The sequence below is a fragment of the Chelon labrosus genome (genome assembly GCF_963514085.1).
Source record: "Chelon labrosus genome assembly, chromosome: 6".
Lineage (NCBI taxonomy): Eukaryota > Metazoa > Chordata > Actinopteri > Mugiliformes > Mugilidae > Chelon > Chelon labrosus.
Genome location: NC_140342.1, coordinates 14,332,829 through 14,360,731, shown reverse-complemented (window position 1 = coordinate 14,360,731; position 27,903 = coordinate 14,332,829). Strand labels below are relative to the sequence as shown.

General features: G+C 42.0%; 1 protein-coding gene across 1 annotated transcript in view; it reads left to right on the top strand.

Annotated features, from left to right (window-relative positions):
• Nucleotides 1-27,903, top strand: part of LOC311489985 (A-type potassium channel modulatory protein DPP6-like) — a gene marked incomplete at its 3' end in the record, with an annotated part of 64,090 nt that overhangs the window by 14,530 nt on the left and 21,657 nt on the right. The window contains exons 2-3 of the mRNA XM_084547310.1: nt 24,842-24,956; nt 26,630-26,728. Of these exons, the coding sequence (XP_084403436.1) occupies nt 24,842-24,956; nt 26,630-26,728 (214 nt within the window). The remainder of the gene's footprint in view (nt 1-24,841; nt 24,957-26,629; nt 26,729-27,903) is intronic.

Below are 27,903 nucleotides of genomic sequence, written 5' to 3'. Positions count from 1 at the left end.
AGATCTTGGTGCAGCACTGGATGGAAATAAATCTTGTGACTTTGCAGAAGCTTATCGAACCAATGCCACAGCGAATACGTGCTGTAATCAAAGCTAATTCTTTTTTTTGGCGATTTTTTTTTGGGCCAGGCAGTGTATTCAGTCATTCATTTTCTGTAACCGCTCATTCCTGTGAAGGGTCGTGGGGTCCGCTGGAGCTTATCCCAGCTGTCATCGGGCGAAAGGCGGGGTACACCCTGGACAGGTCGCCAGTCTATCGCAGGGTTAACACGGAGAGACAGACAACCATTCACACTCACATTCACACCGGCCAATTTAGAATCACCAGTTAACCTAACTAGCATGTCTTTGGATGGTGGGAGGAAGCCGAAGTACCCGGAGAGAACCCACGCAGACACAGGGAGAACATGCAAACTCCACACAAAAAGGCCCAGTCGGCTGATGGATTCGAACCCAGGACCTTCTCACTGTGAGGCATCAGTGCTAACCACCTCTCCACTGTGCCGCCCCAGCCAGTGTATTACCTACCTAAAATGACAGAAACCATCCTTGAAAAGTTATTTGACATATATTTTAGTGTTTTAGTTTGGCCCAAGTCTCACCCACTAACATGGAGGAGGTGGAGCTTTGGTTTCACTTTTGAGGAGCAGTTCGGAAATCCATCTTTATACAGTCTATGATTTAAACACTTAAAATTATGGAAATTAGTTAAAGAGACTTAATCTTATTTGTACCAGGCTGCTATCTCCGCTGTGAAGTTGTGCATTTTAACATGGAAGTCTATGGGGATTGACTCAATTCTGGAGCCAGACCCCAAGTGGATATTTGGGCAACTGCAGTTGTTGGCTCTTGACGCATTAGTTATTTAATTTTTCAGTCCTGGAGATCACCTGTGTGCCTGGCTGCCTCTGTGCTTTATGATTCAGGAACTGTTTTTGTCCCTTTGTTCCCTCAACTTTCTTGAAAAGTTGTATTTAAAACACATGTCACAAGTCTTTTTGTAAGGCCCTCGGCTATAAGATCTCATTAAAGACGCAGTGATACATGTATGTGCTGTTGGTAGACACATTTTGGAGCTCAGCAGGGTAAGATGTTTCACTCTGTGCCATCAGCATCACACAGGGAGCAGGAGGTAACAGTTGAGACGCTGTCTAGCTTTCATAGACTCAGGCTACAACTCGGCGGCTGACACTGATCTCGCCGGGCATCCCAGGGTTTTGTCCTTGTGACTGCCTTGATGCCTGAAATATGCACTTCCTTTGTCACAATTTTGAGTTTGACACAAATGTTTCAAAACTGCAGCCAAATCCCCAGAGAGACAGAGCTTGGCAGAGAGCTGACGGTGTACAAGCTGTCACAGTGTTTTTATATTTTCATAGTTTCGAGGATACTGCTGCTACTATAGCTGTCACTGCTGCAACTACAACCTAAGAGAACTATTAATATATTCAGTAATGTCAGCTGGTCAGTTGGTTCTTTGGGTTGCTTTGACATGTGGTATCAATACCTGGTATGCAGATCATGAATAATTTTGTGGATCCCCTTACCTTTGCCCTAGTGATGCAGTAAAGCTGCCAGGAAATATGGTTTAAATTTGGTTCACAAATTCATGCTTCCGTCAGGTTTAATTGTTATAAGTTTTGCAAATACATGTTTTTTTCTCATTGGGTCAAATTTAAATGTGTATTATACTTTATTTTATGACCAAATACCTGCAAACCTAAGGGCATCTGCAGTAATTTGCTCTTAATTCTTTAATTTCAAGCTAATTTTATCGTACTAATAAAAGATGGTGAACTACACCTCGTAAACACTACACCTGCTAGACATTAGCATCTTAGCATTGACATTATGACCATGTCAGCATTTAAGCACTGCCTCACAGAGCTGCTGTAGGTTGTAACTACTCTGAAGAATATTGTAGTCTTCTTAAATTAGAGAATAAAGCTTGTTGTTTCGTTTGTCCGGATAGACATATTTGGTATCAACCCTTTCTGCACAATACAAAACAGAGGAGAATGGAAACTTATATGCTGAATAATACAACGTGTTATTTTGCCATTTGATTGAATTAGACCTATATAGAACAATACTGATGAAAGTTAAAAGGCAGTAATGGTAGAAAAGTTTGCTTGTTCTTCGTGGACATCTTATAATCTCATTGGCGACATTAACATGGATAATATTTCTCCAATTATAATTATAATTCTGATCAGAGTTTCCAACTTAACTGTCTACAAGGCAGCTAATATATGTAAAGATTGTATAAATATGGACAATGTGTCGCCACTTTCTCGCATCGGCCAAACTGATGCTACTTTCCCGGGGATACGGGCGCCGCCATCTTGTGAGCTTGGAGTCAGAGTCTGCGCAGTGCGGTCCGAGAGTGGCGCCACGTTGAGCCCCAATGGTTGAGCCGCGATATGGATGACCTGACCACACTTCCTCCAGTGTGGTTAGGTCGCATTTTTGTTTGATTAATACTACGCTCTGCTCTGCCTCCACCGGTTACAATCAAATGTTGAATTATACGCGGTACTTGTTTTTATAAATTTTTTCTCACACGGTCCCACAGGACCCGCTCTACGGAGCGGTTGGCATGGCAACTGGTAGTCGCCATTATGTCACGTCCTGTTTCTATAGCGTCACATAACTAACTAAAACGAAACTTAAACAAAAATGTGACACTTGAACATGCGTCAACATTATATTCCTAAAATGACAGAAACCATCCTTGAAAAAAAATGATTTATCGTGTACTTTAAGTGTTTTAGTTTGGCTCGAGTCCCATCCACTAACATGGAGGGGGTGGAGCTTATGACCTATACTGCAGCCAGTCACCAGGGGGAGCTCTATTTGCTTTGGCTTCACTTTTGAGGACTAGGTCTTTATACAGTGTATGGTTTGGACTGAGGTGGTTACAGAATGAGGCATTATTGTTGTGACTGTGGTAATTATTCGGATTAATAGCGTATATAGCCAGAGGATTTCAGTGTGTGAGAGAGAGAATGAGTGTGAGAGAGAGAGATTTGTCTCACATTAGGATTAGAAAATGAATGTAAATCAGTGTAATTTCCTTTGAGTGTGCGCTAGTGTGGAAGTGTGTGTGTGTGTGTGTCCCATTTGGGTCTGAAGTACTAATAAAGAAAGATAGAGAGAATAATTAAACATAAACTAGATTGGAATTTTTTTGTTAGTCAGCGGGGGTCCTCAGAGACGCGGGAGTAGCCGATGAAAGCCTTTTGAGGCCCACAATGAACGGTTAGCGGTGAAACACTATGCATGCTGATGCTTCTAATTTGCTTTTAATCACTCCCCTCTGTATCTCCACCACTCCATTCTTAAGAAGTATCGAAAAGCAGTGATACAGTAATTATCCTTTTCCTGTATGTGATTCATTATGATTTGCATTTGGGTCCCATTTTTTTCCTTTTACACTCGCGACTTCTGTTTATTTGATGATTTGTAACCCCCTGATGTGAATGCATGGCGCATGTTGACGCTAATTCCTTCTTTATTGCCTTTGCTGCCATGATTCATCTCTGACAATTTCCGACAACAACTCGCCAACTTTAAACTTTTTTCTTCTTTTAATTTTATGACTCTCTTGCAAGCCATTGATGAGCATGTATAAAGTTCACGGGGCTCATAAGTCTGTTTTATGAGGGCTGGATCAGCAGATGGGTTAATGCTCTGTAAATGTATGCTGACTCACCCGGGTTGTCTCTTTTTGTGTGTATATGCCAGCTGCCCGCCCGTGTGTTCTCCTGAATGAACAACTTTACTATTTCCTTGTTGCATCACGTAATTTCCTTGTGTTTCTCTTTCACTAACGGACTCATATCTGCTCAGTAGATTGTGCCCGACTTCTGTTTTCTTCATTTTTATTTTATTTTTTTTTAGTTTTCCTGGAGGTGCCTTCAAAACAGGCTTTGATGAAATGAACTCAAGGGAGACACTGAGATGTTTTTCTTTCCACGCACTCGTTTAAGATAATGTACGCTGCTGACAATTCATCACAGCATCAGATTATTCCAACAGTTGTTGATTGTTGTAGTTTATTGCATGTGGCACGACCGCTTGGTTCAAGACACAAAAAACAAATCCATTTTTTTTGCCATACTTAATAATGTCATTTGCTTTTTGTTACTTCACTATTTATCTGCCGTGTAGCATCAGGGTTTTGTGAAGCAACAACAGGTTTCGTCGCCAATCATGGTCCGAATGGATGTGAAATCTCCCACATGATAGTCAAGATGGCAGGAAGGCTTGTTCAGATAAAAGAAGGTGGCCTCTTAAGAGTTTTTTTATTTTTAGTCAAGTGTCGAAAGGAGTGTATTTTAATCCAAATAGTGATCTTTTTGTAAACCAAGTAGTTTTAATGTCAAAAGATAACCAGACGGTGACTGAAAAATAACAAATAAATGGCAATAATAAGTCCGCTATCTGAAATAATGATCTGACACAAAGAGACACAAACCCGCGCCTCCTAGGTGGACGTCTTGATATGAACTAATGAAAATGTGCTGTCACTCTTTATACTCCTTCGCATGCCTGCATATTTTTTAAAAGTGGTTTCTGCATATATTTGCACTCATCATGCAGCTGGTGGAGAGCTGTGCAATCTTGATGCTAAGGGTTCACGGGAATTACATGTTTTTTGGCGTCATTGCCGATCGACCTATTCTGTCGTTTATGTATGAGGACACACATGAAGCATCATGTGGCAGGAGCTGTGCAATTTTAGAAATGAGGCATATTTACATTATTTATAGATTGTGCATTTTTTTAGATTTGATAATTAAGTTACTGTTCTCCCTGTGTCTGCGTGGGTTCTCTCCGGGTACTCCAGCTTCCTCCCACCATCCAAAGACATGCTTATTAGGTTCATAGGTGATTCTAAATTGGCCGTAGGTGTGCGTGTGAGTGTGAATGGTTGTCTGTCTCTCTGTGTTAGCCCTGCGATAGACTGGCGACCTGTCCAGGGTGTACCCCCGCCTCTCGCCCGATGACGGCTGGGATAGGCTCCAGCAGACCCCCGCGACCCTTAACAGGAAATAAGCGGGTACAGAAGATGAATGAATGAATGAATTAAGTTACTATTACTATGTATTATTCAGAAAGGATTGTTAAGGATAATTAATGTGTGACCAGATGCAAGTGGTGATGGATTCCAAGGTTTAATTATCTCATTATAGAGCAAGAAACCTGTCTGTTCCTGTTATGGCTGCAGCTCTTCTACTTGGACGTCTGGTTGGAGGCTTCTTTCTTCCAAACCACTGCTCATCATCACCTTCAGCGTTTCATAAAGCTTTTGTCCTGTAAGGACTGGGTCTTCAATATATCATCTTCTATTACTGATCTTCCTGTCTGCACTGTATGTTCCTGAAAAAACGAAGGTCTGTAATGTTGCAGCATCTGGTGTCTTATTTGGAGGCCACAGACATTATAACAAGGTCCCAGTAGCCTTGAGGTGAGATAATAATTTCAACCTAATACAACAGCGGGGTAAAATGGAAAAAAAAAATGCGTCACTGAAGGGTCTGGACATCCTATTAAACCACTGAGATCTAGTGTGAAAGCAGAATTAGCACCACACTGTGAGTCTCCATTATTGGCAACCTTACCATTGTCACACTGTTTCCCTCACAGTTCTTTTCTCCGGGGGAGCAGCTTTCCCCGGGAAGAGTCCCGTTTTAGTCCCCGAGGCAGTCATTTTTGTCAGACAGTGATCTGTATGGATCTTTTATTTCTGTTTGAGTTGGGAGGCATTTACCGAGAAAGCCTGTTCCTGGCTGCTCGGCTGTATGTTGTGGAGATAATCTTTTTCCTCAGGGTCGAACGTTGTGATGTGCAGCCGGTGGAGAGCTGTGCAGTGTGCTTGTTTAGGGTTCACGGGGGTGAAATATTTTGGGTTTTCTGCGAATGAAAAATAGGAAAAAGCGATTTTATGGTGCATAATGCAACACAGCACGCTATAGAGCAGAGCATTAAAAACCACAGTCATGAGCCTGAGTGCGTCGAGAGAGGGGGTGCGCGAAACAACAATAATCCAAACAGGATAATGAAACTTGCTTTTTTTCCCCCACAGATGTTTTACATGCAGTTGAAATAATAGGATTATGTTCACTGGGTGTTATAAAACTGCAGCTCAAATGCTGACTAAAACGACAAATGAATATTAGAAGTGCAACTGACAAGAAATTAGGGTTAAACTGGGAAAAAAAATTCAGCAGCAGCACCTTTTCTGCAGAAATGTACAACTGAAATCTTGACTTTTGTAACATAAGGTGGGAAAATCCGGCAGGTGTTGTGAGGTTGCACTTGCCTTGTTCACATCATATTGGCTCTGGTGTAAATGTCAGCAGCCAACTGGGGATGGAAAAAGAACAAGTCAGCTCGCGGAGGTAATCACAAGTTGGAGGGAAACTAAAAACTAAACCACAGCTGTACTTTATGCCAGGAGGTTCAGCTCCATATACTTTGCAGCTACTGACTCTGTGGTATAGAAATTAAACTGTAAAACTGTATTGATTTGACTCTTATGAACTTGGAAGTTTTCAAATCGGAGAATGTACAGCCTGTAAAACAAGAGCCTCCACTCGGGCTCTGTGTCACTGTGTGGTGTGAACCCAGTGATTCCGTCGTTATTACTTTGCAAACAGGCAGGGCAACGTTCCCAGAAAAAGCAGTCAAGTATTGATGAGGGTCGAGGAGAGAGGTTCAGAGGCTGTGGAATTAAACGAAGTTAATGTAATATTTCACTGTGTGTGTGTGTGTGTGTGTGTACGTGTCCAAACAATTCCAGACAAGACAATGGTAGATTAATTGTTTCCCCGGAAGGTCTTCTCTTGGTAAAAGACCAATAATGAGTCTGATTAAAGACTTGCAGACTTGTTAATTACCCCTCTGTACTGTCCAGACAGTGAAAAACAGCGTCTGCTCGCAGTCTGAAAACTTCTCTGCCTTTCATCATTCAGCGACACGCGGGGGCGTGTTTTCTCAGGGCCGAATTGACGACCTTAAAGTGCACTAACGATCTGCGATGAGCTACGAGGTGCCGCAGCCCACAACGCGTCTCCATCCTTAACCTGTGATTTGCAGCTCAGCAGACAAGCGGCACAGATGCAGACGGCCGTATCCACAGCTGCCAGATGGACAGCTGATGGAGTCACGGCAGGCCAGAGGGCGAAGGGGGCATGACTGGTGATTGAGCTGGCCATGCTGACAGCTGGTAGCGCGGCTGAATGGAAACAGCTTGTTCCTAAATCAGCAGCCCTCATTGATTGATAGGGTTTTGCTGGAAATGTGCGTTGTGAGCACTTTATGAACGCAAGTTATAGCTCTCCAGTAGAAAGTGAGGGTCAGTCCGCCTTTTACTGGGATCAGTTTCAGTAGTCCAAACACCTTCTGAGAGTTGACCTGAAGACAGCAGTTTATATATTTTAATCCTCAAACACACGTACCCAACCTCAGAGAAAAGCAGCACACTTAATATATAATATTTGATTAATCTGAAGACAGCAACTCCAGCCTCAACCACAGGTCAGCTGCTCTCCTCCAGGCATTTAATAAACGATAGGAAATCACATCACACACTCCGCTTCTTGCATCTTAACACCGACTGACTTTGTTTTTAAGGCTTTACCCGATCATAGTTTCTGATCTGTCCATTATCAGCCCAAGCGGTGCCCGAGGTGACCAGACATTTCCAATTCCGCGAACTCCTTTTACTTTTAATCAAAAACCATTTTTATTCATGTAAAAATACAGACTGTAGGAGTTTAAACTCTTTGTTTGGTACTTTTTTAATTGTTTTACCCTTGGTCAGTCTTACTTTTAAACGATAATCTAATTATCGTGGTATTTTTTTTTACCGTCTGTTCCCTTTGTTGTTCTATTACTCCGTTTTGAAAAGTGACAGACTGTGTTGTTATTATTTGTCATATATTATTTAGCCTGTGATGGCCTTCATTGTCTGAGGATCGGTTTTTGGAACGGAGCTGTCAGTGATAATCCAAGGGATCACGACGACTCTATTGATCTGACATCTCACGCGCTTAACTTGACAATAGACAATGTGAGAGTGAAGCGAGCCAACAAAAACGAGGCAGGTTAGGACACTGATACAGGAGAGCAGATGTTTTTTTTTTGTTTTTGTTTTTTATCAAAACTGCTCAATTATTTAAAAAACAATAAGATTTATAAGATTTACCTTAATGTTTATTGTTGGGTTTATAATAATAAAAAGAGTGGGTCTAAAAATATGGACTCAAATCCCTCATATATTGTCAAAAACAAATACTGAGGCAGTGACCTCAGAGGTAGTTACAGCTCTGAAGGTCCAAAACATTGTAAATACTTTATTTTAAAGGTCAGATTTGAACATATTCAGCATCGGTACATTCATATCAACTCATAAAAGTCGAATCCGCCCATGTGTGTTGCTGTTTAATAATGTATGAAACATTAACATCAGCTCCAAAAAACTGCCACACAGGTTGACTCAGCTCTGCTCCGACACAGCTCAGACTATATGTGGGGAAATTACAAGCTTTGCAAAGACAGTATTTATTACAGTGTTCGCATTATATTACATTAGATTACACAGGTGTTGACGATATTCTGTGTGGCCGCCTTGTTTATCACTATAATGGTATTGTGCCGTCTGCGTGCTGGGGGAAAAAAAAAAAAAAACACCCTCAGGGATGCGTTTATGCAGACATGGTAGGTAATGGTTTTCTGCCCGGCGTTGTTGGTTTTAAGTGGCTGCAGCTTTGTCTGGCTTTCTGCGCTGCTGTTTGGCCTGTGGAGAGAGTGCAGCTGATAATGATCGGTTATCCAACAAAACCGTGCCGGCCTTTGTTAGCCGTCCTCATCAGCTCTCGCTCTCTTTTCCCCTTTCCCCTTCAGTCTTAACTGGCACGTTGATGCCTGTGACTGCAGGGAGGGATTGTCGGGGATTCAGACTTTTGCATTCGCCGTCCAGAATCCCCTTCATTAAAACCCAACCCCTGCCATTCATTTTTAACAACCGCAGGCTCTCGCCAACCTAGAAGTTATTATCTTTATAACAAAGCCTAATTTGTGTGTATGTTTCTGGAACAAAATCAACTTAAGCCACAGAGGAATGGCCCTGTGTGATTAATATTGATGTATTTCTGACCGGCATAGAGGTGTCAGACGTGTAATGATCACTGGGGGGAGCTAGCATGCAGACTTTCACAGTGTCTATTGACAGTTAAATAAATGTCTGTGTGCTGGCCCCACAGAAAGAAAAACAAGACAATGCCAATAACCTCAGCAAAATGCAGTCACTGCTCGGTGTTTTTCAAGGGCTCTGGCAGACAAAATATTTTCGACGTGTGCTGCCTGGAGATGCTGTCTCCTTCTGCACACAAACAAAGGAATGAAAATTATGTACATTAGCTGATAAGATGTGGTTTAAAGGTTAGCATTTCCTGTGAAAACAAAGTGTCTGTGCCGCCACGCTCTGACCTCACATTGCTGCATTTTATTTTGCTCCTCCGCTTAAGCCTAATTATCTGTTGTTTTGCTGGAAGGTAATTGTTGCCAGGAATCTGCGTCTTAACTGTTGCGATGATCAATCTTTGCCCCATTTGGGTCTCCTCTCTTAATTATTAGAGCCTGACTGGTCCCCATGTTTGCTTTTCCTTTAATGCCGCGTTTATCTTGTAAATGCTGTCCCGCTGGCTAACACCTCTCTCCGAAACTTTGGAGCAGCTAATTGTCAGGATGTCGTGTCCTCTGACGGTGAGCCGTGGAGGGCACATTAGCACAAGCGAAAACAGATAATAAAGAGAGGACAGAGGCTGTCACACATCGAGGATTAAACTGTAAACAGGCTTTCTGCTCGTGTGTTGGTGGAGCTGTCCGCAGCGGTGGCGCTGAAATGAGTGCTGGCAGTAAGCTGGTCGCGCGGCTCCCTCAGGCCATGTGTGGAGCTGTGCAGTGACAGCGGCACCAAATGCTTTGTTTGGTGCAGTTTATGGGCTTTTAAGTTTCAAATTGCACTGCCACTAAAATGTGTGTTTTATCTGCAACATTATAAAACGTTATCATTATATTCAGTCTTATTACTTTGTTTCTACACCTATTTCTTATATGAGCTTTCCATCGGCTGCACCGCTCCGAAGCGCCAGTGGCGTCACATAAAGACCCCTGTTTGTGCTGCCCATTATTTTCTTTTATGATGTATATACAGTATAATGTGTGTGTGTATACGGCACATACCGGCTACAGTATACAATTTTTAGTACAGTTAATTCTCTACTGTGAGAGTCCTTATTGATTTATGAAGTTTGCGCTTTCTGTTATTGCAGTCTCTTGCACTAGTTTGAGTTTGCCTCTCTGAAACCGATACTTGAACTCCCCAAATTTAAATCAGTATACCTCACAGACAAAACAGGGATTTTTCTTTTTTTTATTGCATTGGAGAAGAAGGTTGACCATATATATTACTTATAAAGGCACAACATTAAAACCACTGACAGGAGAAGTAAATAACATTAACCACCTTGTGACAATACAATGTTCTGCTGGGAAACTTTTGGGCCTGGCATTTGTTTGGATGTTACTTAGGCATGAGCCACCCACCTAGACCAGACCAGGCACCCCCACCCCATAGTAATGACACTCCTTGATGGCAGCAGCCATCCCCAGCAGGATGCAGCCTGACACAGACACAAACAGCACAAGGTGTTGACCTGGCCTCCAAATTCACTAGATCCCAAACCGATCAATTATCTGTGGGATGTACTGGAACAAGCTTGATCCACAGAGGCCCATCACCTCAAACTATAGGACCCAAAGGCCCCCACTAACAACATTTTGCTGCCAGACACAACAGGACACCCTCAGAAGGCATTCTCTGATGGGTCACAACTGTTTTGGAGGCACAAGGGAGACCTACACAATATTAGGAAGGTGGTCGGTGTATAGGAACATTCATTCATTCATTCATCTTCTGTAACCGCTTATTCCTGTGAAGGGTCGCGGGGTCTGCTGGAGCCTATCCCAGCTGTCATTGGGCGAAAGGCGGGATACACCCTGAACAGATCACCAGTCTATCACAGAGCTGTATAGGAACACCCAAAAGTTTATTCATGAAGGACAATTTTGCAGAGTACGCAGTATGACCCAACAGTAATGATGACGTTGAGCGATGTTGAGCTGAGGAACAGACACATTATGTTTTAGTTGTAGTCTGAGCCGAGGAGAGCTTCGTCTAATTGGATTGTATCTTGCTAGCAGCACTCCACACTGAAATGGACGAAATTTGCAAGAAACTAAGAGCAATGTAACTGAAGAATGTCTCTGAATGTGTCTGTTAATTTATAGATCTACAAATGGGACACCATCCCCTTGTCTGTAAAAGCGATAAGTACATTGGGGTGACGATAAAAGTAGTGGTATGCATTAGGCTGAACACATTATTGTACGGGAACAGTGGAATCTTCTTCTCGCTCTGATGCCAAACTTTTCCTCCCCCTGTGCAGGAGGCTCACATCGCGGACTTTTCTTTCTTTCTCATCTGAGACTGTTCGGTTCCTTCCCCTCCAACAGATGACTGGTTCAAACGGCCAGGAGCACTGCAGAGACTGTGCATGACTTCTGAAGAAACTCTCTCTCTCTCTCTCTCTGGCACGAGCGCGTGCAGCATGTGTGCGAGCGGCGTGTGTGTGTGTGTGTGTGTGTGTGCGTAGCCCAAACAGGCAGACAAGCTGTGCTAACAAGAACGCGGATTGTGTGTGCACAGATATGTGACACACGGTGAGAGAGTTACCGTACAAACAATGTTTTGTTCGGAGCTGGAACTATTTCTGCTCAACGTGGGAGGACGGTAACACTGTTTCTCAAGAGCCAGGCCAGCAGCAGCCCTTTGTTTTATTGGCAGACAATACAGCAGCATTGGCAGTATACTGGGATGAGTATGATTTTTATGGGTATAGACACAATATGCTAATGTTTGCTCCCAATCTCCATAAACTGCTGCACATTGTCAGTCATGAATTCTGACTTCAGCGAGGTAAGACTAAAAATTACACTTGAGAACAACCAGTGCGATAACTGAAAGTATTTTGTTCTTGTTGCATTGATTTGTGTTTCCATTTCCGGTGTAATGGACCTGCCAGTAATGAATCCCCACAGTGATCTGATGCAAACTGACAGGTCTCCATATTATCTGTTGAGCTCAGAACCAAGCGGTGGAAAGTGGAGTGTGATTTAACCAAATATAGTTCCAGGTGCAAGGACAAAACCTTGAGCTCTCCCCTATTGTAAGGAAGAAAAGAAGCATTGCAGAAATGGAAATGGCAAAGCCTTGCAGTTTCACACCAGACTGCAGAGTAGTCCAGTTTTTTTTTTACACCTGGAGCTGCTAAGTTTTGAGTTTTTACTTCACTTTTTGTTCTTTCTCCCCCATATTCCATTTCCTGTTTATTCAGATTTTCCTCTGTAGCCACTCTGCTGTAGAAAATGAAAAATTCCGCGGCATTCTGATCAGAAATTTATGTTTTTTTTTTAATCCTCCTCGGTCGGAAATGGCGCAGATTCAAGACTAATTTTAAAGACTAAAGGCCAAATTATGAATAATAAAAAAGTCTCACGTAGGTTGGAGTTTCTCACTTATCAGTGAAGACCCTGCTGATCTAAACCGAACCTCCCACATCGCAGCGGTCCACAGCTTTCTGCACATCAGCTGCTGAACTGCGCGCTGTCTGCGCCCACGGTCTCTCCATTATTTTAGCAAATCACTGGATATCCTCGAACACTTTCCGCGTCTCTCTCTCTCTCTCTCTCTTTCTCTCTCCCTCCCTCTTTCTCTCTCTCTCTCCCCCTCTCGGTCGGTGTGCGTCCCCCTCCGCTTCATTATTCTACACCTGTCAGCAGCGGACGCCGGCGCGCACCTTCTTTCCTTCTTCCTCCCTCTCTTCCTTATTTACCGTCATGACTTCTGGAAAAGACGCTAACGGGCCTGGGAAAGTGGCTCAGCAGCAGCAGGATCCGGTAGGTCTTCAGACGAGTTGCTTCCCATAATGTGTTTCTGGCGTTGTTATTATTATTATCATTACGCAAATGTCCTGTGCGTTATTTTTTGCATCAACAGCGTAGGAGCAGTGGCGCAAACAACAGATTCAAACAAGAAAGAAACTATATATTCTGCACAGCCTGCTTTTTTTTTTTTGGTAATCTGGTCATTTTATCACGCTCTCAGTTTGACTCTTAAATGGTCTGCCTGGATACAGTTTGAATGCTTCAGTTTCCACGTTTCCACTCTTCTAAACTTGTGCATATATATTTAATGAACCTCTATTGTAACCTCAGCCCACAGGTGTAGCTTCAGTGTCATAACAACCTGCCTGTGTATTGTTTTCATGAACAGTTTGACTGTGTAAAAAAAAAAAAAACAACAGCATCTGGTGACAATGCACAGTAGCACCCACCACAGCTTTTTCTTTCTTTCTTTTTTTTTTTTTTTTGGTCAAGGGACAAAATCTCATTTTGCAAGCGTGCAAAGCTTAAAAAGAAACTGTGTGTGCAAGAGGGAAAGACAGGGAGTGGGTGTTAATTGCTCTCAATGCCATCTCACTGGGTTTAAATTGTGCTCTGTATGAGGCGAGAGGGAACCACTGTGAAGTGATGTAATACGGTGTATAGACGCCATCCACTTCTGGGTTTACATAACTGAGTTTTTGGCACCGGTATCGTAATTCAGCCTGAAAGGTGCTTCACCAAAATAAACCCATTTTTACTCATACGTGAGAGCATCTTGATAATAAATCTAGTTGCGTAACAGTTGTTGATAGTTGAGTATTTGGGCTCCTGCGGTGCATTTTCAGCGGTTGCACTCAGTATGTTCATCGATTGAAGTGAAAGATCTTCACTGAGATTAATAAATGGACAGGATGCAATTAAGTTTGGCATTTGTCAAAGTGGCAAAGGGCTTTGCTGCGAGATTTTAACCAACTCGTCTGCACTTGACTCTTCATTGGCGTTTTCTTCGGGCGCAGTGTGCTGAACCTTTGAATATTTTAAATGTAAAGTGTTTATTTTTGCGCCCTGTTCATACATTTATGAAAGCAGGACCGCAGCAGTACGGCACATCTTTAACCATGTTCAGACTTCTTTTTTTTTTTTTTTTTTTTAAAGGGAGCAGGAGCTCTTTTGAAGTTGAAAAGGGGGAGCTCACACAAAGTGAAATGCACATATGCTCATCTGCACTTCATAATACATTATTATTATCATGCAGCAGTCATTTCAGATTTGTTGAAAGGGAATGATACATCTTTATTTGCTCCCACTGATTTTCACATCTGACCGGCCTCGGCTCCTTATTCTTGTCTTTTCAGTTTTTTCAGTATGCACAGTTGGTACACTATTTCCTTTTGGATGGGGGAGCTTGGAAAATATATTCTCCCATCACTGGCTGACTCTGTAGCTTCAACAATGACCTTGCTCGTTGGTAAGATCAGTTTCAAATGCGAATGGCAGCCTGTGTGTCTGCTCTTTAATGATGCAGGGAAAGAGGCAGAGAGATGAAGATATCATAGCAAAGGAAGTGCTGTGCAGGGGAAGAAGCACATATGATATTTGAACTCAAGCCCTCTGCAACATCACCGCTGCTGACAGCTGCTAGAGTGCTGGTTTTAATGCAGTCGACCAACGCCTTCTTGCTTCATCCAGCTTATATAGCAACTATAGCAACTAAAACTTATTCTCCTTTCAAAATGCCTTCATTAGAGAAGAGGCTACAGTCTCAAGAAATGCACCTCCATATTCTTTATCTGACACCGTCACCGTCGTTCTCTTTTGTTGAGCACCACTGAAAACAGCCCTCACATTGTTGCAGATCATGATGCTTTGAAGTCTCACGGAAATTGCCACAAATGCAACTGCACAATGTTTTGTCGCTCTGTTACTCAGTTTATTGTTGATGATCATATCTCCCCCCGTTGCTGTGCTCGCTGCTTTTTCAACATCAGGTCATTGTCTCGTTCAAGGCAGCATCCATTTGTACCGTATTCCCTTTCCAACAGGAGAGGAGGGCAGGCGCACCGTCGTTTAAAAACACAAGTAGCCATCCAAACCGAAGGGATCAAAGGTAACAACTGGAACACGGCTGAGTACGTGAGCGGCTTCTAAAAACAAAAGAAAATCTGCCGTCATTAATCTCACTTTCATTGTTTTAGTTTTATTTTCAAACCGTCATCATACTGGATCCATTTGGTTTGCACAAAATCATTGCGAGAGGGTAGCGTCCCTCTTATCTTTGCTTTAACTCAAAATGGATTTCATTTTCAGCAAGATTTTAAAGAAAACATTCAATCCGAAATAATGATAAAAAGAAAGAGAGAAAAAACAGCGAGGGGCACTTCCAGCTGATCTTTTCTTCAGCTATTCAAGTTCAGTCAGGTTGTTGTGTGCTGCAGCTCTTCTGATGATTAAAAGATAGGGTGCCAGTTTTGTCCAAAGACAGGCAGTAATTCATATCCTCCAAGAAAACACTTCCTCATTTCTACTTTTTCATCTCTGGCTCCCATTTTCTCATACTCGGCCCAACATGTTATTAATTCTTACAAAAGCCTCAAAAAGCTGAGAAAATGCCTCCATGTTGTTGTTGTTTTTTAATTCATTTCTCTTTTTTTGGTAAATACAACACAGATTTCCACTTTTTAAAAAAAAATTTTGGATCTCTTCCTGCAGCTTCTCCCTCCTAATCTCTGAAGCATACGTTCAAGTGTTTATTTACTCGCTGCAGATTGGGCCGAATTTCCTGCCCATCTGTTTTGTGCATTCTGTCCGACAATTAATTTCTGGAAGGGTCATCCCGGAAATCAATGCACTTTTAATTACAGCCGAACAGTAAGCCTCCATAATCACTCTTAAGAAAATACTGAATGCTACTTTGCAATGGTTTGCATGGCTGGAATAATGGTGTGTGTGTGTGTTTAACCTCTAAGGATACAAAGATAATATTCAAGAAAACATTCTTTTGGCCTTATAAATGCTGGATTTTTACAGTCCCACCAGTCTCTTGGGTTTCTTTTGGATGCCTAGTGTCTCACTTCACTGTCACTTCACTATCTGGTAAGGTTTCAGACTTGTAGGAGTCTTTGGAAAACTCTTCTTCATGGTGTTATACCAAAATAATAAATTATTCTGAACTGTTTTGTGCATTCATATATCTAATTAGAGAAAGTAGACTAAGCAACTTTTCTTAACTGGACTATTTCAGTGTAAGCTTTACACACACACACAAACGAAGACACTCAGCAGCATTGCATTGAATATTTCCTTTGGAAGGCCTCATGTAATAAGATGAGTGTGGTACTTATGATGTTTTTAAATGAGGCACGCTGGGTATAATTTAATTTCTATCATCAACGTACAGAATACTGTTCTGGACCTGAGGAATTTGAGCGTCTGGCCCATAGAAAAGGAGAAGCGTCTCATCAGTTCCTGAATAATTTATTCCCAGGTGAACTCAAGATAATGGCACGAAAGCCGGCCGCCTAAATCATTTAATATTATTTTGACTTGTTGAGAAGGAACATTTCAATGCACTTGTCCTCTTCTCACTTGCTTCTCCACTTTAACAGTGGTGTTCCTGGCGCTACTGTACCACCACAACTATTACTCCTGCCACCCCTACTACAGCTCACAGAAAATAAGTAGGTCACACCTTTCGGTTTAAAGCTTAAAGCTAATTTTTATATATTAACAGTAGGTCGAATGACTGATGTGAAACGTGCAGCTCGTAGTGATGAAGTGAGTTGATGCATGACATCTTCTGGGGAATTTTTTACCATCTTTACTGCTGTTGTTGTTTCCAAACAGTACTTTTTACCAAACCCTAAGAGCGCAGCGACGAGGGTGACAAGAGTGCTGTGCCGGTGCAAGCCAGGGGTCATGTTACAGATGGAGACAGTTGATCGGCCGGTTAATTTTAAGTAGCTCTCCTGGAGTAGACGCTGTTCAGAGAAGAAGAACGCGATAGTTGTAGTAAAGCTTGTCAATCAGCTTTATTCCTCCAGCTTTATTTGAGAAATTGTGATTAGAAACATTCTCAAATATGAATTTACGACTGTGAACCAAACAATCCAAAGAGCAGAATACAACATTACCATACTTGATGATTAATTGGAATTTTTACATCCAAGGATCCATTCATAATAAATGGTTTTATAGCTGTTACCAATTCATTTTCCCTTAATTATGCCTTGTGTGGGCCTCTTTGCACACCACAAGTCTTTAATCAATTCTGCTGAATATCTTTCTTAAAAAAAATATCAAGTGAATACTAAACAGCATTGTGGTTACAACATGAAGGCTATGTGCTATTAGTTTCCTCATATTTACATGTTCCTTTAAAACCAGAGTCAGGGAGGTCGGTCTGTCCCGAAAAGCCCTCAATGGTCAGCTCCAGTGGCCCGAGCAGACATCACCCATCATGTTTCAGTCATTGATTGCAACCCAGAGCCAACAGTACTGCTGGCGATGGACAGATGCAAGGGGAGGGATGGACGTGAAAGGGGTTTCCGTTGGACGTAATATTCGTATATGTCGTATATGTTTTTAAAGAAATGACAGACTCTGCGTTTTGTAGGAATATTTAAATGTTGGGACACATACAGAGCTGATGTATACTTTGGGTGATCTATAGTGCCAGACAAATCGTATAAAAATTTTTTTCATGTGGATTGAAAGTGGTAGTCGGAAATATAAGCATACTAGTATTGTTTTGTACTGGAATTATTGATCACAGTAAGATGGAAAATCTGCAGAAGGAGTTAAAGTTGCCATGGCTGTAGAGTAATGTGGCCCAAAACTCCTTTATTTCTGTCCTCTCCTGTCACTCACGTGTACAGAACACCAGTGGAGCCAAAGACGAACATTAACTTTATATAACCTTATTCTCAACTTACACGTTATGTAAGCAAAAGCAACCAAACTCTGTCTCCTCGTCTCTTCTGCACCGTTTCCTTTTACTTCAATTTCTCCTCTGAAACAAGACACTTGGGTTCGTGTTGTACAGAATAAGTCCCAGTTTTCTTCCTATTTAATTTCCTACAATACAGATCGCTGATATTTTTAGTGTTGATTCATGTGATCTGATCTAAAGCCTAAAGAAGGGGCATGATTCATGCATCTCTTTAATTCCCGGTTTCCTTATCAGAGCTGATCTCTTATAGCCACACTTGTTCACAGGGTGAAATACACCATCAAAAAAACATTTTGTATTCGTTTGTTTTAGTTGAGTTTAACCCGTGCAATCCACATTTTTCAAAGTGGACAAAGGCCGGACAGTAGGGTTGGAGCCCTGCTATTCGTGAACCAAAAGCCAGCTGGCATGAATTCTTAATCTCACTCATGAATGGCCATGATTTATTGATGCCGTTCCAGAAGAAAAGTTTACCCCCATGTCCGAAGGCTACTGCTTCACTCTTGAGTCTGACTGATCTCAGACAGCGACTACATTACAGTCGGGTGATGTATCACGTTTCAAGTGTCCAGTATCTTTAGACAGCAGGAGTCTGCATTTGTTTCAAATGTCCACGTAGCCTCCTGTGGAATATCTGAGAGCGTTTCGCCTCCTGAGCGCCGAGTTAATTCCTTGAGCTCCTCGATTCATATGTCCTGTCTCCCACATGACACTGGGTGGTAATATTAGTCCCCACTGCACTGTACAGCAGCCAGCACCATCTTCACTGCAAATCATACTCAAACAACTCTCTTGGTTCCCTTGGAAACCAGGTGCTCAGAGATCAGGAAAAGATCCATTTCACACTTCAGCAGCAAGCGGAGAGACAAAGAGATGGTTAGACAAAGGGAAAGTGGGAGGAAGAGAGGATTAAAGAGAGAGTGAGTGGCGGTGGAGAGAGTGTGTGTGTGTGGGGGGGGTGCATGTGTGTGTGTGTGTGTGGAGGGGAAAAGGAAGCTTGACCTTAAAAGATGCTTCATTCTTTTAGCCCCTTTGTCTTGAAATAGAATGAAAATAGTAAAAAAATCAAATGTTGTCGCTTCCCCTCATGGGATTTTCTGTCCTTTAGATTAGTCAGGACTGAAATGCACAGGATTTATTTAGATGTGTTGTGTGTGGAGAAGAGGGTGGAAAAGGCTACAGTTCTCATTTATTGATGCAGCTTTTATTGTCGTCAGCTGTAAGGCATCCATGCATGCTCTTCTCACAGAAGGAGACGGTTTAACGCAGACAGCTAGTCAGGTCTCAGTGCATTTGAGATGTTTCCAAAGGTCAAGTTTTCCCTCCGTACACGGACGAGTTCTTCAGAAAGATCGTCATAAACTCAGTCTCAGTTTACAGTCGAATAGTTTGTTATATCCATTTCAAGCAAGACTCTGTATACCTCTGTAGGGGTTTTGGTTCTCTGGAACCACTGGTTGTGTGGATCATTTATTTTTTTATTTATACCTTTCATGTGATTGAATTCAGCCTTAGATCGGAGCGCTGTCTGTTCGGCGTTTGAGTAGGTGGGTGAAACGTTCCACATTTCACGCAGGGATAAAGCACTCGACACGGATAAAGCAATCAGAGGCAAGACACTTTAATAACGGTGGATTGTATGACAGAACAGCCCTTTTAAAAAGAAAATGTGTGGCATTTTGTAAATCTTAAATACACTGATTCAGCACGAGAGCAGGATATGATGTTTTTAACAGGAAAAAGAATAAATTAATAAAAAGAAACAAGTATATAATACTAGCTGTATGAAAATATATGTAACCAATGGAGATTTCTAAAGAATGTGTTGTTAACATATTTATCGGTTTACAGAGAGTGTTGCCAAGTGCAGATGCAGTTTAATACTACAGGACAGAGTTCTGGAGGCACCAAGACAAGCTATTGTCCTCTTTTTAATAAAGAAGTTGTGCAGTCTGTGGCCTGTAGCTCTTCATCTAACAGCTCACTCTGGCTGCTCATTCTCGTTCCATTTTACCCTGCAACATTTCAGAACACATCCACTGTCAAAAAGTGACGAAAATCCGTTAAAAATAAGGTCTGTCGTCATGTTTTGTAGATGTAGTTCAGTGACAAACAAGTGTTGCGTATTTCATGTTCATGTTTTGCCAGTTACATGTGAAGCCGCAGCAGCAGGAAATGTTTTCTTAGCATTAGCGGAAATCTCAGAAACCAGAAACCAGATCAATGTTTATAGAGATTACCAGTTAATAATGCTGCTATTCTTTCATCAGTGGGCCTTACGCTCGGTTGCCTTGGTGTTAACTCATTCAGCTGTACTGACTGAACGGAAATTTATTTAATGAAAACCCTCAATAATGTCATTTAAACAAAGAATTAGGTATAATAGCTGCCTAAAAGGACTCTGAGTGGTCACTGGACCTTCACTTTGGTGCTTAGATAGTTTATACTACAATAGTGGTGCATCAAATACATGGAAATTATCAAGAACAGCCTGAAAATGGTTAAATTATGGTTTAAATCCTTCTTACTTTAACTACTCTGACTACTCTGAGGGAAATGTGTCACACAGAAATTAATTTAAGTACATTTTTAGTTGCCTTGCAGCGTTTTCAGGCCCAACACTCACTGACCAAACTCCTATCGCCTTGTTTTACCTCGCTGCCGTTGCTTTCTTCTACTGAGCGGGTGTTTTAAATAGCAGCTGTTCTGACGGCTCCGTCGACCCCCACTTAGCTTGTCACAGGAAGTATGCTGAACACTAATCACATCTTCCCAAGCTCGCCTCTATGTGTCCAGAAACATTGACAGATTAGGTTGACAGTGGCATCTGTTTCAGCTGGAGGTGTTTCGCTGACGACTTTACAGTGAAGACTTCCATCAGTATTTGATTGCCCATCGATCAGGACTGTAGAAAAGCTCTTCGACCCGTAATTGAATAATAGGGTGTCTGTTTACAGAAATGCCAAGAAAAGAAGGGAAGGTGCTGGCGCTTGTCAAGTCATCCTACATTTCCGCAGCCCGAATTAGCCCACGGGGCCTTTGGGAGAAGCATTTAAGATTGAAAAAGTAGGCTGAAAGCATTTTACCTCATGCCTCTTGTGCTTCAGTACAGTGCTGGATTTGTCATGAGTGGAAAATGACTGGAACTAAATATTTATTCACATGCCTCCCAGGCTGGCATCAAAGTGTCTGGAAGTATTCGACTCAGAGACATTTTTTTTTTCTCTGTCACATTTCCAGATCTGTGCTTCTCCATCAGTTACAGGCTGCAGTGATCTGGATGGTGGACTGAGATGCACTCAAATGGCACACCCCTCCCCAAACTGTTGTCCATTTGTCGTGCAGATATGACAAAAACAAGTAAGCAGATGCAGAAACAAGCCCATTATCTGCAAGCCCGCCAAGTACATTTCGGGCTCGGTCAGAGGTCTGAAATGATTGTTGATATCAGAGGCAGCAACGTGTCTTCTCTATTAGGGTATGATAGCGCGGGGAGATTAATATCTTATGAATCCAGTACATAAGTCCATACACCTTATCGTGAAAATCCTTACCACTGCAGCCATAAATCAGCTTATTGATGCGCCTGCTGTTTTTCTATGTGTACTCACTGCCTTCTGTATTGATTTGCTTTGCTGTGAGACAAACTGTCCAGAGACAGAAGGTGCACAAGCAAAGTAAACGCGCTCACACACACTGGATCATTTTAAACATTTTAATGGAAGGTAACTTTCGATGCAGCAACTGAAAGATATAAAAGGCTTTGTCCCGGCCCCACAGTTGAGCCTCTCTGTTTCACACTCGCGTATGCACACACCCCTTATTAGCTTGTGGATGGTTCACTGAGCATCTTCAGACCGTGTAACCACTCTCACGGCTACAGGAAGACAGAGACCGGGTATAATTTGCAACAAGGTTATCAGCAGCCGGACTGATACAGGTGACTGGAGCTGATCACTTTCTTCACTCGCTGTGAGCAGCGAGATTAATGTGCAAATGTCCGCGTCTGCTTGACATAGTTAGCGGCCATCAATTACAAGGGAATGGGGCCTGACCTTAACGTTTCCACCCTCTGGACACAATTCATTAATTCATTAAAGGAATGAGAGTGCAGCGATTCCCAACCAGGGTGTACTCCTGCATTTGTCAAGAGATGCGGTTGCTTCAGAACATAGAGCCAGGCCATGTTTTATATACATATTTACATATTTTTTTAAAATACAGCTTGCTTAAAACAACCTAAACATACGTCTAGGACTTGATGGTGGTTCTTCGTAGCAGTTGTGACAGAGAGAAAGACGTTAAGATAAGATGGATGCAGCCAGATACTCATAGGTTCTTGAAGAACTCCTGCGGAAACCAGAGTGCACACGACCCAAGACTATCGGCATGACAACACCTGAGCGGCTTCAGGACAAATCTCCGGCTGCCCTTGAGCAGCCGGCACTTTAACCCAGCAGAACATATGCGGAGGGACCTGAAGATGGCGGTCACACTTCGGCACACAATTCATATCCAATTTGATGTAGCCTGAGAGGATCTGCCAGGAAAGAATTGGGTAAACGGCTCAAATCTAGACGTGCGCAGCTTATGGAAAGTTACCCAAGAAGACTTGGAGCTGTAATGGCTGCCGAAGGGATTTTCATAAAGTACTTTACAAAGGGTCTGAATAATTTTGTGAATGAGAGATTTTCAGTTTTTGAAGAAAAAATCTCTAAAACCACATTTCATTTTTAAACCAACCAGTTATTAAATGTAGATTAATGAGAAAATCCATTTAAACTTAAATTTTATATGCTTGTAAAAAGTAGAAAAGTTTCTCGTTTAAAGGGGAACTACTGTTTTTACAACCTGGACCTTATTTCTAGCATAAAATACGATCTTTTACTCACCCATATAACTTTTGTGTAATTTGCAGTTGTTCGGGAGATAATTAGATTAGCATATATCCATATAGTGGGAGTGACTAGGGCACCGAAACGCAGCCTCTAAATAGCGCATTATCTGCCGCAAAACTCGTTCATTTCACTAATATTTTGTTTTGATATGCTAGTGCTATTCCCCGTTGAGTCCGGAGTTACCTGTTATCATCATTTTCTGACCTGGATGATGTCATCTCTGAGTGTTGCGTGCACCCACGACGGTCGGCAGAAGACATCATCCGGGGTCTGTAGGTCAATCTACAATCTATAACAGGTAACTCCAGACTCAACGGGGAATAGCACTAGCATACGATAACAAAATATTGGTGAAATGAACGAGTTTCGCGGCAGATAATGCGTTATTTAGAGGCTGCGTTTTGGTGCCCCAGTCACTCTCACTACATGGATATACGCAAATCTAAATATCTTCCGACTGACTACAAATTACACAAAAGTTATATGGGTGAGTAAACGATTGTATTTTATGTCAGAAATAAGCAGGGGTGGAAGTAACGAATTACATACTCACGTTACTGTAATTAAGTAGATTTTTTTGGGTACTTATACTTTTCTGAGTATTTTTTTAAAGTGTGTAATTTTACTCATACTTGAGTACAATTTGCAGCATGTAATCTACTCCGCTACTTTTAGAATTAAAAGTCGCTACTGAGTACGCCCCCAATCCGCGAACGCGCCAATTGATTAACGTGATGACGTAAGGAAAGGACAACTCCGCAGCTGCGGCAGTACACAGCCAGAGAGTGCTTAATTGAATGAAGATTTGGAAGCCAAAATGGAGACAGAAGTTCAAGTGAACAGTGAAAATGATCTGCCTGCTATCGATGTAATAAAACATCTGGTTGAAAAGTAATTAATACTCTGAGTAGTTTTTGAGAAGAGTACTTTTTACTTTTACTTAAGTATTCTTTTAAGACTAGTACTTTTACTTGGAATTGAGTGTAATTTAAGCAGTGTAATGGTACTTGTACTTGAGTACAAATTTTTAGTACTCTTTCCACCTCTGGAAATAAGGTCCAGGTTGTAAAAAACAGTTGTTCCCTTTTAACTGACCCCCTATTTGTTGATGATACGGAGTTGAAGGGATATTTAAGTTCAGTTGACGGGGTGAAATAATAATAATAATAACTCTCATAGAAGACCTATAGTGAAAAAAGAAAATAAAATGATATTTCTGAGTAGTCTTACCAGTCCTGAAAATAGAAACATATGACGTGTGTGGCTGAGAAGCGTCAATTGCACAAGCCTAGAAGTAGGAATGAAAGACACCTTGTGTTCGAGAGGTTAACCCTCATCCACAGTTCCATTCCTCCTTTATATTGGACGCATTATGTCAAGAAGTGGATGATAGTGTGTTTTCTTGTCAGTGATATCACACTGCAAACTGTTATCCAGTCCTGGCCAGTCTTTGGAGGCCACCTGACTGCTGCCTCCCGCACTTATACACTTAAAATGTTTTGTACGTCCCGTGGTTTCTTTTTTGCAGTATGTGCGTTTCAAACAGCGCTGATTAGCCATCTACCATCTGCTGGGCTGTGTTAGGAGAGCAGCTCATTATTCCTGCCTGTTGTGTCTGAATTGAAGCCGTAGCTCCACTCCAGCTATCAGGCGGAGCTGCAGGGACTCTTCGTATGCACGCAGCAGGAAGCAGCTGGATGAAGCGGTGTTACCGCACACAAGTGGCTGAGTTTTTGGCATCTGTCTGACAGAGAATGAGCTGTCCTCAAGCCAATCTCTGCCTCCGACTGTGACAGTACAAAATACTTCTGTCTTATGCATCGTGAACACCGTGCAGACATTTTAAAGTAAAACTCCTGAAGGTCGGCAATTCAGTGCAATCGATTCAGCCTGTAGGAGTGCAATCATTTTATTTACAACCTATTAGTGCTTGAAATGTGTGTTTACATGTGTTTTTTTTTATTTTTTATTTTTTCAGGATCTGGTGGGGAGCGCTCCACCTCAGAGGAACTGGAAGGGAATAGCCATCGCCTTGCTGGTCATCCTTATCATCTGCTCCCTGATTGTCACCTCCGTTATCTTGCTGACCCCTCGTATGTACCTCACACACACACACAAATGCAAATAATACTATTAGAGACTCTCTTCTACCAGGGCTGCCAAGGATTTGTAATCCTCTTAACTGATCATCTTATTAGCAGTGTTTAATCAGCATTAAAATATGAGATCAGTGGGAATTATTGCACTCTTAATACGCTATTGCAAATCAAATACTGTCGTTTGGCAGTAATACATGCCTCGTCTTCCACCAGATTTCACTTAAATCTGCAATGTTTTTGTGACGCTGCCGCTGGTAATAATCATTCAAACAAATGAGGAATAAATTAGAAATTATTTCCGCAGAGGATTTAAGAATGCGCTCTGTATCCCCTCGCTCACATCTGTCCAGCTGCCTCAGTACACGCATAGTCTTCCTGCAACAAAACTTTTACATGAATCAGACAAAACTCTCAGGCGTCTGCTGAGGCTGCCCAATCACGGGATTACAGTGTGCCAGATGTTGCACATGTTGAATTCACGGCAGCTCGTTGGGCGTTGATTTAACGTTACACCAAACTCCGTTCAAACTTGTTTAGTTTTTAGATTAGCTAAGTAACCAATGTGAGCAGGGAGAAGACTGTTTGCACTTGTTTATCTCTCTGCTTCAGTTTATTCTTCACACATGGCGGGGCTTTAAATTCAGTATTACAAACACGCTGCGGATGAAACCGTTTTATTTCACCTCTCCGCATCAAGATTCTGCTTTAATTTGATAACCTTCTCTCACGGTTTCTCAGGTTGGCAATTGTATTCCAGTTTTACATAGAGGCGGGGTCAGCATCTCACTAGGTAATGGGTCTTTTAATGTGTAATGCCATTCAGGCCTGGTTAATGGAGATGATTATGCGGTAATAGCTCCAGCCATTTGTCAGATTGGCACTGCATCAGAGATACCATTTGCCTCATGGTGGAAATTAGCTTTCTCCCCCTTTACTCTGCAGCTTCTTGCCAGACAAGAGATTTTCTCTGATTTTTCAAGTCGATAAACACTTGACAATGTCTGACATGGTATTTAAGCACTCAGATCTCGCCGCTCAGTCACAACGTGAAGCCTGCAGAAGTATCTGTCAGCTTGCTGTTTTTCATACGGAGTAAGACTGGGCTGTCAGCCATCATGACAACACACGTCTAAAATTTAAGTTTCCTAAGTAACGGTGTGGTAAGAGACACGCGGTTCACAAAAAAATGTTTCTTTTCTCACATCCAAACTAACTTGTGTGCCCCCGTTGTCCACTCCACCTGTAGGTCAGCCTCAGATTTCATTCTAGGTTTGGTGTATGGAAGGAGTCGCCGGCCTGCTGCTGAAATACCACAGTGGGCAGATGTGAACCGATGCTCTCAGACCAATAGAGCAATACCAGGGGCCCCATTCTTGTTTGTACTTGGTTCTAAATTGCTCTGCCTATAGTGGGGAATATATGTTGGGGGTGCAATCTCCAGATACAGAGGGGGAGGGTAATAAAGTGAGAAGCAGAAAATCTCAAGGCAGCACAGAGATGAAAAAAAAATTTTTCTCCTGAAACAAGTGAATGTCCTTCCTTGAAACGCTTGTAAGTCTCACAGAAGTGAAGGGCGGCTTCTCGACGCGACGTATGAAAACAAATGTGTGCTCCTGTATGTCACATTTAAATTTCTGACCGTCTGTTTATCTCCTTACACTCGACAGGTGAAGATGACAGCCTCGCCCTTAAGAAGAAAGTAACTGTAGAGGATGTCTTCGGCCCAGACCTTCGAATCCACGACCCAGACGCTAAGTGGCTCAGCGGTGAGTGAACCGTTTGACATTTAAAAACCGACTCTCACGTCAAAACATTTAAAAATATAAATATATATATGTCAAGACAATTTATGACAGACATCAGTGCTGTCCATGACTCAGAATATACCGTGGGCGTTAAATCTGGCATATTTCACTTGTTGTAGTGATAGTTTAGTGGCTTCCCATGGATAACAATTGATAGTTGAGATAGTTGATCAGGTTACCTCATTGACATTGGGATCAATTTTGTAAGAAAGAGTTGAGAAACAAGAAATATCAGTACAACCACACAGCCAACGTCCAAAGTTAGACCTGAATCTAACGCTGAATGCTGAACTGTATATTACAAGGTATAAATGACAGAACAGATGTGAGCAGAAAGCAAAGGAGTCAATTAAACCTCCGTGTTTCTATTGTTAATGTTGCCCCTAACTCTCCCAGCAAGAACTCACAGATCATTTAACTTACTATAACTGATACTTCCTCATTAAAACAATAAAGATTTTTCTCCTAGCTGTGATTTTTTTTTTGTTTGTTTTCTTCCGACGTTCAAGTGAAAAATAAAGGCACCAGTCTTCAGTCTCATTTAGTTAGTACAACATATTCCTCATGTTGTGTGTCAGTCTTACAGTAAGATGGTCTAAACTGGACAGACGTAAAATGGATCGGCCTCCTGTGGCCTCCTTAACCTTGACGAGGTGGTCAGTAGGAAGCTGCACCTGAGCTCATAAATGTTGGATGAGCTGACTCAGTGCCCCCTGGTGTTGGACAGGAAAAGTACCGCACGTCCTTTCAGGCCTGAGCACGGCGAAGTTAATCAGTGTAAGATCAGAACATTATGACTACTATAGCTGCTGCCAGATGTAAATTTCCAAATAGTCTGATCTTCTTTCTATATTTTTTTGATGAGATGAGATAATGACCAGAACAAAGGTGGATGTCTGCACATATAGTATTAATATGAGTACTGATATCACCCCTTATTGCAGTATGTCTGAGGTTTCTCTGGGCCATCTGAGCAATTAAAAGCTCCAGAAAGGAACAGCTGAGTGTCAAAGTTGGCTGTCTTCCATAAAGTGGTCTAAATTACAAGAGGTGTCAACTTTGAAGCGATTAATAACTGATTTCATTTTATGTTTTTTATTCATTTACATCAGTTTCCCTTTTACAAAGACATCCTA